General features: G+C 40.8%; 1 protein-coding gene across 7 annotated transcripts in view; it reads right to left on the bottom strand.

The window, feature by feature from the left end:
- The window catches only part of NFAT5 (nuclear factor of activated T cells 5), a 72,646-nt gene that overhangs the window by 12,189 nt on the left and 46,783 nt on the right, over positions 1-13,674 (bottom strand). For 6 of the 7 annotated variants that reach the window (XM_064459848.1, XM_064459851.1, XM_064459853.1 and 3 more), the window contains 7 exons: positions 11,869-12,059; positions 9,744-9,916; positions 5,916-6,050; positions 5,693-5,745; positions 4,471-4,603; positions 3,761-3,838; positions 418-566 (listed from right to left, as the gene is read on the bottom strand). In XM_064459848.1, coding sequence (XP_064315918.1) covers positions 418-566; positions 3,761-3,838; positions 4,471-4,603; positions 5,693-5,745; positions 5,916-6,050; positions 9,744-9,916; positions 11,869-12,059 — 912 coding nt within the window. The remainder of the gene's footprint in view (positions 1-417; positions 567-3,760; positions 3,839-4,470; positions 4,604-5,692; positions 5,746-5,915; positions 6,051-9,743; positions 9,917-11,868; positions 12,060-13,674) is intronic. The other variant, XM_064459850.1, reaches the window with a different exon arrangement.

Raw genomic sequence — 13,674 nt, 5'->3', positions numbered from 1 at the left:
AAATTTTTACCAATCCACTATGTTCAGGAAAGATCAGATGGGAGATTTGATGGCTACGCATCTCTCCATATGTAACCTAACAAGTAAGCGAACGACTAGCAGTGGAAATGCTACCTCAAGGAAAGAGTCAAGGTACAATTCAATTAAAGCAATGCTAGGAAGCAATTAAAATAATATTCTTACAGTAATTTACTAGTTCTTTGTCACCGGACAAAAAAAATTCTTCATAGTATCACTAACCGATCGATCTGTTTGAAGGCGGGAAATCATCTATCATTTTAATCACGCTCTGTGATCGTATGTTTTGCCCAGACCGATATCGGACACGACGTTTTCCCCGCTATTAGAACATGGGCTGATGGGTAGATGTAACTAAGACTATTAAAGCCACTGCCTTCAGATCTCAATCAAACTTACCTTGAAGACCGGGGGAGATCTTTTTTCTGCACTTACTTCCATTGGAGCCACATCTTCCTTCTTAATCATACTGCTTGGTATGAGTGGAGTTATCAAGGCACTAGGAAGCATGTTTACCTTCTCCAGGTTACACCCAGTAGCCTTCACTGCTGCAGCCACAAATAAAAATAAAACAAGGACAATGGGACGTTAACATCCAGCATGCAAAGGGTGGGTTTCTAGCAGGGGCCTGCTTCCCATTTCACTTTTCAGCCCTATCATAAGAGCTCTCCTCCTCACACAAGAAGCTAATAAGCAGAGAGGTCATTGCTAACATTTGAATACGTCAAATAATCCTAGAAAACCTGAAACCTTCACAGGTTATTAAGACTAACAGCAACGCCATAGTTTTGTTTTCTGTCCATTTTGTATCTTTCTAGACCAGGACAACCATCCACCAACTGCTTAAACTACAAACATAAAAGCTTACGACACCTTTCCAGAAATGATCAGATTTTAAACTTTACTGCACTTGAACTGTACAACTTCCCTATTTCATTTCGAAAAAATGTCTGTTTCCAGATAACCATGTGAAGAGAGTGCTCAAAGCATTCAGGCTGTAGTTTTATTCTGTTAAAGGATTAGTCAAGCAAAAACTTCATAAATCTGCATGTGCCAGTTCTGTAGCAAGAGCAAGTTGTTATTTTGCCTTTGCTGTGCCTTTTCTTTTTTTTTTTTGGATCAACATAAAGCAACAGATCCCTATGCTCTAAACAAATTTACATCTTACAAGAACATGGCAGTAAAATTTCTGCTGTCCTTATGTGTTTATTCTACATAAAACCAAAGACCCTCTCCTGAAACGTTATTTTCTGTCTTCAGCAATAAATCCTCAGCCATCAGTACGGCAACAGTTGCCAATCTAGCGACAGCCGAGTGAACTCTTTCCCTCTTTCTGCTAACTCACAGGTTTGGGGCGGCGGGCCCCAGAACCACAAGCGCCATGACCCGACGCGTCGGGCTGCGCTGCTGGCAGGGAACACAATTTGAGTGAGACTATTCTAAGCTACGTCTACTCCAGGGCAGCTAGTCACACAGCGTATTTAAAGACAGCGGTCAGTATTTTCCTATACCGTAGTCACAATTTATAAGCTTTTATCTTCTATGTGCTTAATCATGTTGTGTTCATCAGAAACAATAAAAAAATTATGTAAGTAATTTTAAAAATCCCAATGGTATATAGATTAGATTCCAGCAATGGTATGTTCGTTCATAATGACATATTGTGTTGGAAGAATTTAAAAAGTGAGATTAATAAACAAGTTTCAAAAGCAAAGAAACACTGTTGGTTTTGGTCTTTTATTATGGTTTTGTACTATGCCTAGTTTAGAACTTCTGAATATTTACCATCTTAGAGGCATACCCACCCTCTCTCCCTTTCCTCCCAAGGCTGGAAACTGAAACCATCATTAGCCACTTAAAAACAATGCTCCAGCACGACGTCAGTGTTAGAAGGCAAAGACCTGAACGAACTACATGGCTGTCCACATGCCCCCACCTTCCTCGAGTTTTACAGAACAGCCTAGGATTATAAATTTGTTGTCTTGAAACGTAACTTGTCGTTGAAGTCTGTCACATCTGCAGACTCCTAAAATGTTCGAGCTATGAATCCATAATGGTTTTGGGAAGCCACGTTATAGGTCTTTTGGTCGGTTTTTTGGTTGGTTGGTTGTACACAAATGCAGATGTTGTAATAGAAATTATTTTAAGGAATATTCAGAGATACCTGAGACAAAGCTTCAGACCACCTGGGGTTGGAAGAGAAAGGCCCTGTAGCTCAACACACAGCTGTACATGTCCCTGGCAGCAACAGTTCATTCTGTTTGGCCAGAGCTGCTGGAAATGATGCCACTTAAGGAATTATGACTGCTGGGATTTTGCTCCCACTGAAAGGAAACCAGAAGGAAGTAGCATCCCACTGGATCCCCACCTGGTATTTGCCATTTCAGAACAGTGAGGAGGGGCAGGCTGGGACACATGCAGAGGCAAAGTGCATACAGCAGACAAAATTGTCTGACCTCTGGTTCATGATCAACCTAGAGTAGAGTAGGTACAGGAATGAACCCTCAAAAAAGAGCCAGCTCACAGAAAGCCCACACAAGAAAGTAAATTAAGATTTACTGTGTAAATTAAGTGGAGGACTTGAAGCCACAGAAATCGCACACTGCGTTCTTATGAACAGCAGATGTTCTCCTGAAGCAGTCGGTATCTTCCCTTGGTTAAGCCTCCTTTCCAAATTAGATGGATGTCAGGCTTACCCTGATAATTCAGTAATTATTTTCCTCATCTTTTTAATCTTGCTACTAGAAGTCTTACCAGTCCTTTTATCAGCTTGTTTCATTGCCCTAAATATTTCTGCATATTTCTCCTCCAAATATTCTCTGCAGGTTTAAACTCATCATATCTTGTATTACCCTCCCTAACAAGTTGTAAAGTCAACTTGTAAATACATCCCCTGCCAAGACCAAGCTATTAACTTCAAACATGAGCTTCGTGATTTTCACCCGAAGCCGTGGATTCCTATCAAACTTGTGATCACATTGTTAATTTGCTTACCTTTCAACCTGCTTTCACCAGAGCAGGCTATGGAAATTTCCATTAACCTTTGTGAACTACCAGAGTTTTATCAACTACGAAACATTTCCTTCCTCTACTTTATTTCAATATCAGAAGGATCAATTAACTTCACACTTAAAAAAAAAAAAATAGGCAAACCCAGAACTCGCTCCCTTAGAACAAAACGACAAACTTTGCACGGACAGAACGGTCAGGGAACAAAGCCTCGCCAAAGGGAGTATGTTGAAATTGCCAGAATCAGCATTCCAAACTAGACCCACCAAAAGCAGTCGTACAAAGCCCCTGGACAGATTCTGAAAAATACCAGCTTAGCCTGTTCGTGTTTTCTAGTACTCGGTTCTGCCCCCACCACAACCTTGATGTGTATTTTTGCTTAAATTAACACTAGGCAGTTTCTAAATCCTTTTTATTAACTGCCATCTTAGGGTTCATTCTTCTTCTTCTTCCCTTTCAAGCATATGAAATGAAGATTAGACTGCATGGCCTGAGGCACGAGGGGGTTTTTCTGGGCAACGTTTTTGTTCTATACTAGCTCATGTTAGATTATACTTAAAGGAACACAGCTATAAAGTAAAATATTCAGAATGAGAATTACCCCACTGTAAGAACATGGCCAGATTTTTATAAGCACAGACTTAACTTCACAGGACATCCGATTCATTCCTCCAATTTGGGTGGGAATTTATAGTTAAATTATTAACAATAGTGGTAAGAATCAATTTAGTACCTTTTATAGCCTCTTCAAAGGAACAATGCTGAGCTGGGCTGGAGATTTCCTTTTTCACATTAACATTCAGAGTACCAGCTGTTGAGACAAAACCCATTGAAAACTTCCTTATGTTAAAACAAACAAGCAAAAAAGCCCAAAGCAAACCAAAACAGTTACTTATACCTTAAGGAAATTAAGGTTCTTTGAAACCCAGAGCAACATTCCGAGCTGTACATAAACGCTGTTTGTGGTGTGAATGCACCAATGATCACGGTGTGCAAAACATCGTTTTCACTTCCAAAAGTGAAAGAGCCAGTTAACAACTGCACTGTGTATTGTAATACAGATAAAAATGCATGAGACAGTCAAACTTCAACATTCCTTAGGATAAAGCTTGGTCCTATTTCTCGGCTGTATTGGGTGCACTGTATGTGGTATGTCTACTTTTTTCCCCTGCTCAGGTTCATTTTGAACCTTATACTGGAAATGGATGCTACTTTATAAGAACAGCTGTCTCCGTGCAGCTGAAATCTGAGCTGCCTGCCACATAAGTGCGGCAAGCCAGGCCTTTAGATATTGTTATTTAACAGTTGTAACCTCGCCAGGAGTTTGAAAAATCCACATTACTTAACATTTCTGTTGCACGCACAAAATACTATGAAAGCAGCAATGAGATGCTTAGCAGGTAAAACTGTCCATTCCTTCCCCCAGATTTCTATTATACATACATGTATCTGGAGTGTACGTAAATGGTTGCACATCGTGTGATCTTCCAGCATTGGTCACCACATATATTCCCACAGAAACAGCGGAGGTTATTTGCTGGTCATGATATGGCGGCACCTTCACAATAAGGTGATTCTGCATTGCAAAAATAAATTTGAAAAAAAACAGATTAGAAACCTTACTTCACTACTCTTTACCTTAATTGTATTTACATCCATCAAAACAAAGAAGCAGACTGATAAAACACCATAAAAAGCGAAGACGCTGGGGGAAACGTGATCGTGTTACACTTTCAGTAACTAACTTGTGCTAGAAGAGAGATTTGAATAGTCTGCCTATATGATGCTCACTGGCAACTTACAGCTTAAGTAGAAGGGGAAGAAAGGAAAGACAAATGAAGTCCAGCCTTTAAACATAAGCTTCTGCCTAACATGCCTTGCTGAACCGCAGTCAGTTTGCCATCAAGTTCTGCTGGACTCGGACACTCCGCTCTTCTGCTGAATCAGGCCTTTGTATCCAGTGTGAACAGATGGAGGATGCAGCTTCATGTTACACTTAAGCGGATTTAACGCTGAGCAGCCACCAAAGAGAGGCGTGCAATCATTCATCGACAGTAACAGCGACGAGTGATCTGTCTGTCGGCTGTCTGCTCCCCAACTAGCCATCCCACTAGAAGTGAGACATCATTTCTACCAGTGCATGATGGAATACTGCCTTCCGTGGGAGCAAGGTGACATTCATCAGACAACATTTACATCTAAATTTCTCAAATTTCTGTCCAACAGTCCATAAAGACACTTAATTGTGTCAAGAGGAGTCAACAAATATTTTGCAAAACATTCTGAAGTGGAACTGAAATTCAGTCAGGTATAAAGACTACAGTGTACACACACTATTTCCACTCGGTAGTAATCTAATGTGTCCTTCCGAAAGCTACTGCAAAAACTCTTATCAGGCCTTTTAATTATGTTGTGTGTGAGGGCCAAGACTTAACTCACCAAGTCCATATACCACACTCCTACTGTGGTATCTGAGTTCTCAATTAGAAATTGAAAATTACACTTGTGTAAACCCAAACCAATGATATTCTACCAGACTCATTATTTCTTTGAAGAAAAGGAATATTATTTCTATATATACATAGGAAGAGAGAAAGGCTTATTCAATTTTTCTTTGGAAACAGAGTCAGAGTTGTTTTTTTAAAAAAAAATATTACAGAAGTACCTGATGAAATAATTCCATGTCTATTTCAGCTTCTGCCTTCCAAGAATTCTCATCTAAATGAAAGTTAAAAAGCATAATTTATTGCACATCCATACAAAGCAATTTACTTTAGTGCCTTTGATTCTGCTTCTTGGTTTGCTCTCCACAACTAAACTTCATCAACCAACGCAAACCCACACATGCTCTCTTCAGCACCCCAAGCCATTACTGCTTTCACACTAACCAGAAACGTTCTCTTGGAAAATCACTTTTGTTCCCTTTAGAAAGTTCTTGCCGATCAGAAAAACTTCCTCTTCACCCTTCACTGAACAACTGTGCAGACTTTTCTTTAGGATCTCAGGAACTCCTGCTGGTTGAGCTGCAATTGAAAACACACATAGTTTGAAAGCAAGAACATACCAATACCCAAAACAAAAACATTTTACTTACGGGATTACAAAGGGAAAAACAAAATTCCTGAGCTTCCTCCTTCATTATATCATTCGTGACAAAACTTTTCAGAAGATGTGTCTCTATTACTTCCTCACTAAATGTAATGACCTTATTAAAAAAGTCACTCTTAACCTAAATGATCCACTAATAAGCTTTTCCCTTTTCTCCTGCATTTATTACATCTTCAAAACAGAACTTTCAGTCTTTGACCTAATGCTCAAGCAGCATTCAGGAGAGAAGAAAACTTGGTTTCCTGGCATAGCGAGTGATAAACAAATGCATCGGCCCTTAGACAGAGCTGAAGCACACCTTCCGTCTTATCCTTAAGCTCATAAAAATATGTTTTATGAAGCTTATTTTGCTCTCCTAGGCAGAAGGGAAGACGTAGTAATTCTCATATTACCTGGTGGTTGTTTTGTTACAGATTGTTTTTACATACGTAGCTTTCTGGCTGGTGCAAGAACTAACCCAGAGCTTTGAGCAACCTGGTCTAGTGGAAGGTGCCCCCACCCATGGCACCCCACCCATGACCTTTAAGGTCCCTTCCACCCCAAACCATTCTGTGATTCTATGACTTTCTAGACCTGTACACTTCAGCTAATACAAATCCTTGCAAGAGTCGCATCTCTGTAGTTGGGGATTATAGCAATTTATAGCCTACAAACTAGCAAAGAGCACGCGGCTTACAGACGCGCGTCCCTGGAAACCTCTGCCCCTCAGCCAGCGATTCAGATGATTTATGTAACACTTATTGCGATTGTCTTTGCTGCAAACTATTTCTATGCTTCTTAAAGTATAAATCAAATAAGACCACGTGTGTTAAATGAAAACGAGCACCAAGGATGATTTAAATACAGACATACATTTTAAAATAATGTATTTTTAACTTTGTGACATTTAATATGTTATAAAATAACTCCAGTCTGTAATAAAGGTTTCTCAACCACCTTTTCTGCTCACCATAAAATCCTGGTGGCATAAGCCTGTACTTGTGCTTTGCACTTACCTGGCCCACTTTTGCTGTTTAATAACAGTATTCTCTGGGTTTACCACACAGAAGAACATACATACTGTAACACTCCAAATTATTTAATGACCTTTCAGAAAGGATTTTTCTACAACTGTTGCAGTGGGTTCCTAGGCAACCGTTACGCAACTACTAAATATGCTCAAGGCACATGAACTTCTGAGAAGAGTAACTGGATTTAGGTTTGCTAACAAGTTAACAAAGCCTATTTAAAACATAGACCTTAAATAAAGGGCCTGCATCTACTTAATGTCTTCCCTATGCTTTCAGGAATATTATTGCCACTTTAACAGCAATATAAGTCATAAGACACAACACAAACAGGCTCTGATGAGTGAAAATGTAACCCTTATTATGAGATGGTACATTAACAACAAAACTGTATGCCATAGCGATCAGCCAGCGTACGTGTACTAGCTCTATTTGGGTGGCTACGGTCTGCTGCAAGTCACCATAACTTTGGAGTGAGTTCAGGCAGCACCAGCACAGAATCCTGGAAAGCAAACCCGGAAAGAGCCTCAAGAATTCCCCACTCAACCTTAACACCATGATCAGTTTTACCCACATCATTCCTCAGAGACACAAGTCTAACCAGAAAATTTCATTTCTTTGGTTTAGACCTCCAGCAATGGGGATGCTATGGATCTCCTGGGCAAGCTCTTAGCTACTTCCACAGTTAGGAAGATTTTCTTATCAACTGACCAAAACCCAGCTTGCTAAAGACTAAACCAATTTACTCCTTACTGTGTATGCTTTGGAACTTTATTTATGGAAGGATAATTTATTTCCTTCTTTCCTTCTAATGTCCCTTAGCATGTCATCATTCTCATATATTCTGCTTTTTACTCACTGCCCATATCTCAAAACATAGCTACTAATGTTATGGGTATAAAAGGATGCATTCAGCAAACAGAATGAAGACTACAAGGAATCCTCACAGACCAATCCTGGAACAGCCTAACCAACAAGCTAAGCAGGAGGTGCATCAAATACCACTTTTTTAGCTAAACAGCCTATTTTAAAGCATCTCAGATTCTCAGCTTCCACCTACAATAGCAAGTTTTGGATCGTTACGTGTTTAAGAAAACACCAGATTATTTCCATTCCCGTTTCGGCTATGATTTAAATAATTTTATCTTTTGCCAGTAAGTTAACAATACAAAGAATATACAGAAATAGCTTTTGGAGATGTTCTAGAAAATGGTTGTTTCTTAAAAATGACTATCAGATACTGCAATGCAATACTGACTGGAACGGAGCTGGAGACAACCATTTTTCTAGCAAATGCACTTACGTATTTTCCAACAACATAAATACATGAATCTGAGCCCTCCACCAGTTTAAAAAACACCGTAAAAAGAAAGATTTACCAAAAAGCAGCAGGAGGAAGAAAAAAGAGAGGTGGGAACGCCTCAAGCTGACCTTTCTGGAAGAGCACCCCAAACATCAAGCTATTGCCTAAAACACAGAACATGGCTGAAGAGAGGAGAGTCCTCCCCTGCATCAGCGGCAACACGTCTTTGGTTATCAGCCTTTTCAGCGTTTCCACAGCGTTCCTGCTCTCCCTAAGTCTTGCACAGGGATTCTCAGTGAGAGCAGAACACTGGACGGAGAGGCCGGCGACATGGCACAGCTGCCAAATCGCCTGTTGCCTGCAGCATCGGAATCGCATGGTGGTATCTGGTGTGGAAGCTCACATGTTTCTAATTATCTCCTCTTCCAATCTGTTCTTTCACTGGCAACAAAGCTGCAGTTTCTGACCAGTTGAATAGGAGCCCTGACACAATGGGTACTGACAGTGTTTAGAAAAAAGAAAAAACAAAAACAATAACTTCTTTTTATACAACAGAGAGCACAGCACAAGCACTCAGGAGCTTGCGTAACCGCACTCTGTTCCACGCATGGAGGAAAAAGCTTTCCTATCAGCTTGTTCATCAAGAAGTATCAATAATCAACAGCTGTATTAAACACATTTCCCCATCTCTTCTCTTTGGCAGATGAGCAGCGTTCCCTGTAACTGGAAGTCACTGCAGACTGCCTACGCGCCGGCAGCCCCCAATGTACTGCAGCCTCCTCTGATCTCATTTTCCCTCTTGTTCAGTACACCCTGACAGGTCGGTGCAGCCATCTGCGCTCAGTGCTAAGCAGAGCACTTTAATGAATAGCTATAGGAAGTTCCATTCTTGCACTGAACCAGCACAGATTCAGCCTCTGGCCCAGCGAACTCCCACAACTGTACAGAGCCATGCTGACTAACTTACTAGAATTCCTTTCTATCACTGAAAGCAGACAGATGAATGTGTCAATACAGAAAAGACTAAACCTGTATAAAGTCATACAGTAAGTTCAAAGCAACCATGACAAAAATTCTGACCTTTTAAAGGGCAAAAATTCATTTATTGAAAGTTATAACTACTTATAAATATTGGCCAGTCATTTAACTAACACCCCACACCAAGTAAAAATTAATCCAGGTGGTCTGAGCCATGGCAATTCTGAAACAATCACATTGGGATTCCCCCCTCAAGCATTTTATGGCAATCCCACTAAAATCCAGAGCCTTCTAAACCGACATTTTATTTTGATACTTACTGCACAAAATTGGGGAAGAAGGTGTCTGAAGAGTCAAAGTTGAGCCATCCTTGCGATTGATGTTAACACGAAATACCAGCCTAGCGCGTGTGCTTTTTTTCTTGGAACCAGCAATCCCTATCCTAGCTTCAACATCAGCATTTCTCAGCTTCAGTATTCCCACGCAATCAACCCTAACAACACAAAACAGTTGAGAATTTAATAGGGTTTAAGAAGTTCAGCACCTTTAATAATCTTGCGACTAGTTACACAAGTCAAAGTTGAAACTCTTGAAGTAGTTACTGAAATATTATTAGATTTTTTATTTATTTACATGAAATCTCTATATGACCTTTCTCATTATAAAGCCCAGCTTTCAATGCATGCCTACATAATTTAGATGATGAACCACGGAGGAAGGAATATGGAAGTTGTATGAATAAAACAGAAAACGCAATGTATCAAAGTAATTCTGGTAAGCATTCGATTTGTAATCACAGATCTTCATTCTTCCACCCCTGGGGCTAGATCTGGGTTTGTACGATTACTGCTACAAAATATGCTGCGTTCACTTAAAGCAGTAGTAGAAGAAAACTTACTGTAGTCATTATTTTTTATGCCCAGAGGAACTTGGAAGTGATAGATACGTCATACCATAACTGTGGTCCTACGGGAAATGTACACAGGGCCAGGGTGAGAGAGTGATGCAGCGCTAACTTCCAGAAAGACATGCTAGATGCAAAATTATTTCAAGCAAAAAATATAAAGAAAAAACCCCAAACAAACAAACAAAAACCCAAACACAGCCTCACGCATTAAGAAGAATACTGTAAGTTTACCAGGATCTTAGTACAGGGACCATCTGATATCTAATTTGAGTAGAACAGATTTTTGTGCTGCATCAGGGCCAACGAGCAACAGCCAGGGAGCCGAGAGGAGGGCAGAGCGCGATTCAGAAGGTGCCACTGGCATTACCGTAACAGAGAAGTGGTACAGCATCACTGAACTACCAGGAAGGTTTCTTTTTGGACATCAAGATAGCTTTTGAGAAAACAGCCTGGGCAAAGCTTTTCTTCCTAGATAATTCCAAATTCATCTTTCTAGTATCTCTATACTTCTATGGTTTTACATTAACACTCAAGGTCAATTATAAAATTACTCTCCAAGAGGCAGCTTCCAAAATTATTATGGGAATATACATTATATTTTTTTAAAAATCAAATTGATTCAGTCTATTACCAAACTGTATTATTCTGCTTAAGAAGTGGACACTGTAAATTGAAGAAACGTTTCTCCTCTTGAAACAAGATGAGCTTCTAAGTAAAGAGCGGCAGCTTTCAACCGCATACCCATTAAAAGACATTGTACTGAGAAGAATACTTTGGAAGAAGATCACTCCCTTTATACACAGGTGAAAAGCTTATTAGGGAATCGCTTATATCTAAAGTTTCCTGGGAGATCCAAACCACACAGGCAGATGAGGCCACTTGCTCAAAAAACCTACTGCAGTCAACTCCTGCCACCAGACAGAGCGCATCCCTTCTCAGCAGCGGCCATGCACTGCCGACACGCATCTGCGAACGGCATCCGAAACATCGCCTCCACTGGGCCAGACGAGCTCGGTCCAGAGAGCAAAGCGGGAGGCGTCCGTGGCAAAGGACTATCGGGTGAAAATGACAGAAATGGAACAAGCGAAGCAAGAGAGGAGGAAAGCCAGTTTAGCCTCACTAGCCACCACTCCCAGCCTTTGTGCCCAGAGGGATCCGAAGGTGCCACTATTCTCCTCCCCTCTTCTGACTGGCAATTCTGGCCTCGTTAAGACCAGACGACCAGCAGAACCAGTGACCAGTTCACATAATGCTTGAACATGCACACTATTGTTCAAACAGAACATGAAAATACTGTAACAAAGTTAATTGATAAAGTTTTAGGAAAGACCAGATTAAGCATTAAATATAATAAATGCAAACCAAGAATGCGATTTAAAAGTGTTTTCTCACACATGTAACTTCACTAAGTGCCTGGAGCATGCCAAGATGTTCCAGACTTAATTACTAACCCATCCAATCGAAACGGGAAAATCAGTTTCTGAAAAGAAAAAAAAACCTAATAAATGAAAATATTTTTTAAAACGCACGCTACTCACGCAAGTGTCATGTTGTTGCTCGGCTCCAGTCCGACCTCAATAACAGTCGTCCCCTCTATATCCACTTCTTTACAGGGAGTAGTGTTTCTCCCAGTAACTCTGCAGGCCTGGTAGAACCCATGCGGCTTCACTCGACCGGAGTCGTTACCCACAAATACCTGCAGCACCACTGGCTCGTTGTGACCTTCCAGCTGAAACATGGTGACACAGATATTTCAATTGGCCAGCAACGGCTCTTAATTAAAACAGGAAACATTTTATGCAGCTGAATTTGAAGTTATTCTGCTCCCAGTGTTGCTGGAAACAATTCCAAGGGAAGAAGGAACAAAATTTTTTCATCTAGTTTATAAACAAAATGCTTTTGTCATTTGTTCTTCCATGAAAAGCCAAGTTATTTAATAAACAAGTGAAATGAATTTTTAAAATTAATATTTTTAAACCAGCTACAATCCTATCTATCTTCACACAGAACTATCCCAACTTTCAGGTCTCTTATGACCCCTTACTCTCATCCCAACCCTGGCTATTTCCCTATCTGTTCCCAGGAGCCTCTTTCCCCACCAGCATCTGCATCCACCAGTCAGCTGAGAAAGAGGACATTTGCTGTGGCTGGTTCCAAAGTTGGTGCGCATTTGCTGGCCAGTACGTGCATGCCTATCAATGCGCACGCTGCGCTCCCAGGATCCCATCTTCACGCCAGCCACGCCTTGCAATCTTTGTGAAACCAGACTAAAGTTGTCTAATGCTTGCAAAACCACCTCACGAGTGGGAACAGGATGAGGTGGGAAGCAAAGGGAGGGTTTGTGTCTTTGAACGCTTTTTTTATTAGTGGAAACCCACTGTGGTGCTGCATACTAAAAATACTCTGACGGAGAAGTGAAAGAAGTCTTGAAGTAAACCTGGATGTTGTATTATGAAGTGACCACCCTTATTCTTAGGTAATAGAAGAAAAATACTCCAAGTAAAGAGAGACACTAGATCACTGCCAAAGTCCCAGGTCAGAGATGGAAATTCTTTGCCCCAGCATTCTAGGTGGATATAAATCAAGTATTTTTAATGTTTTCATTAAGCCAGGCTTGTTACTAGAGGATTTCTGGGTGACAATGTTATGTTTCGTCCTAGGCCTGGAAGCCCAGTCAATACTTGCAGAAAGAAGTTTGATCTTTATTACTAAGGAGATGCAAATGAGAGCAGAATCCTCCAGAGGATCTCTTAGGGGATTACTCCCTGACACACTTCGAAAATTCAGTGCTGCAGTTCTTAGCAAGCTTGAAAAAAGAAAAGAAATAATCAGCAAATACCGACAGAGTCACAGCATGCTCCTCATGCCCAAAAGGAGCAATGAGCTTACAGCAGGGAGCGGGGTCCCGACTGTTACGGATGGGCAAAGCCAAAGGACTTCTGGAGGTGGCCTGGCACAGGCTCCCACATAGGAAGCACAGGCTAACAGGTATAGTCACAGCCAAGAGATCACGACTAAATAAGAGATCACGACTAAATAAGAGATCACGACTAAATAAGAGATCACGACTAAATAAGAGATCACGACTAAATAAGAGATCACGACTAAATAAGAGATCACGACTAAATAAGAGATCACGAAGACAGCTGACGAGAGAAGTTAATTTCACCAAGTGGTCAAAAGGAAGCAGGGAGTAAAGGCTACTCTGATATTCTACTGTTGAATCTCTTTTACGTGGAAGGATGAATGACGTCTTTGCATCACGCCACCAATATCTCCTTGGCTGGAAGCAGCATCACCACAGCTGCTTTCCTTCCCCGGCGTTCTTGTTAGAAGGCGGTATG

The sequence above is a fragment of the Phalacrocorax carbo genome, chromosome 8, assembly GCF_963921805.1.
Source record: "Phalacrocorax carbo chromosome 8, bPhaCar2.1, whole genome shotgun sequence".
Taxonomy (NCBI): Eukaryota; Metazoa; Chordata; class Aves; order Suliformes; family Phalacrocoracidae; genus Phalacrocorax; species Phalacrocorax carbo.
Note: the sequence above shows the minus strand (reverse complement) of the source record. Positions and strands in the feature narration are given on the sequence as shown.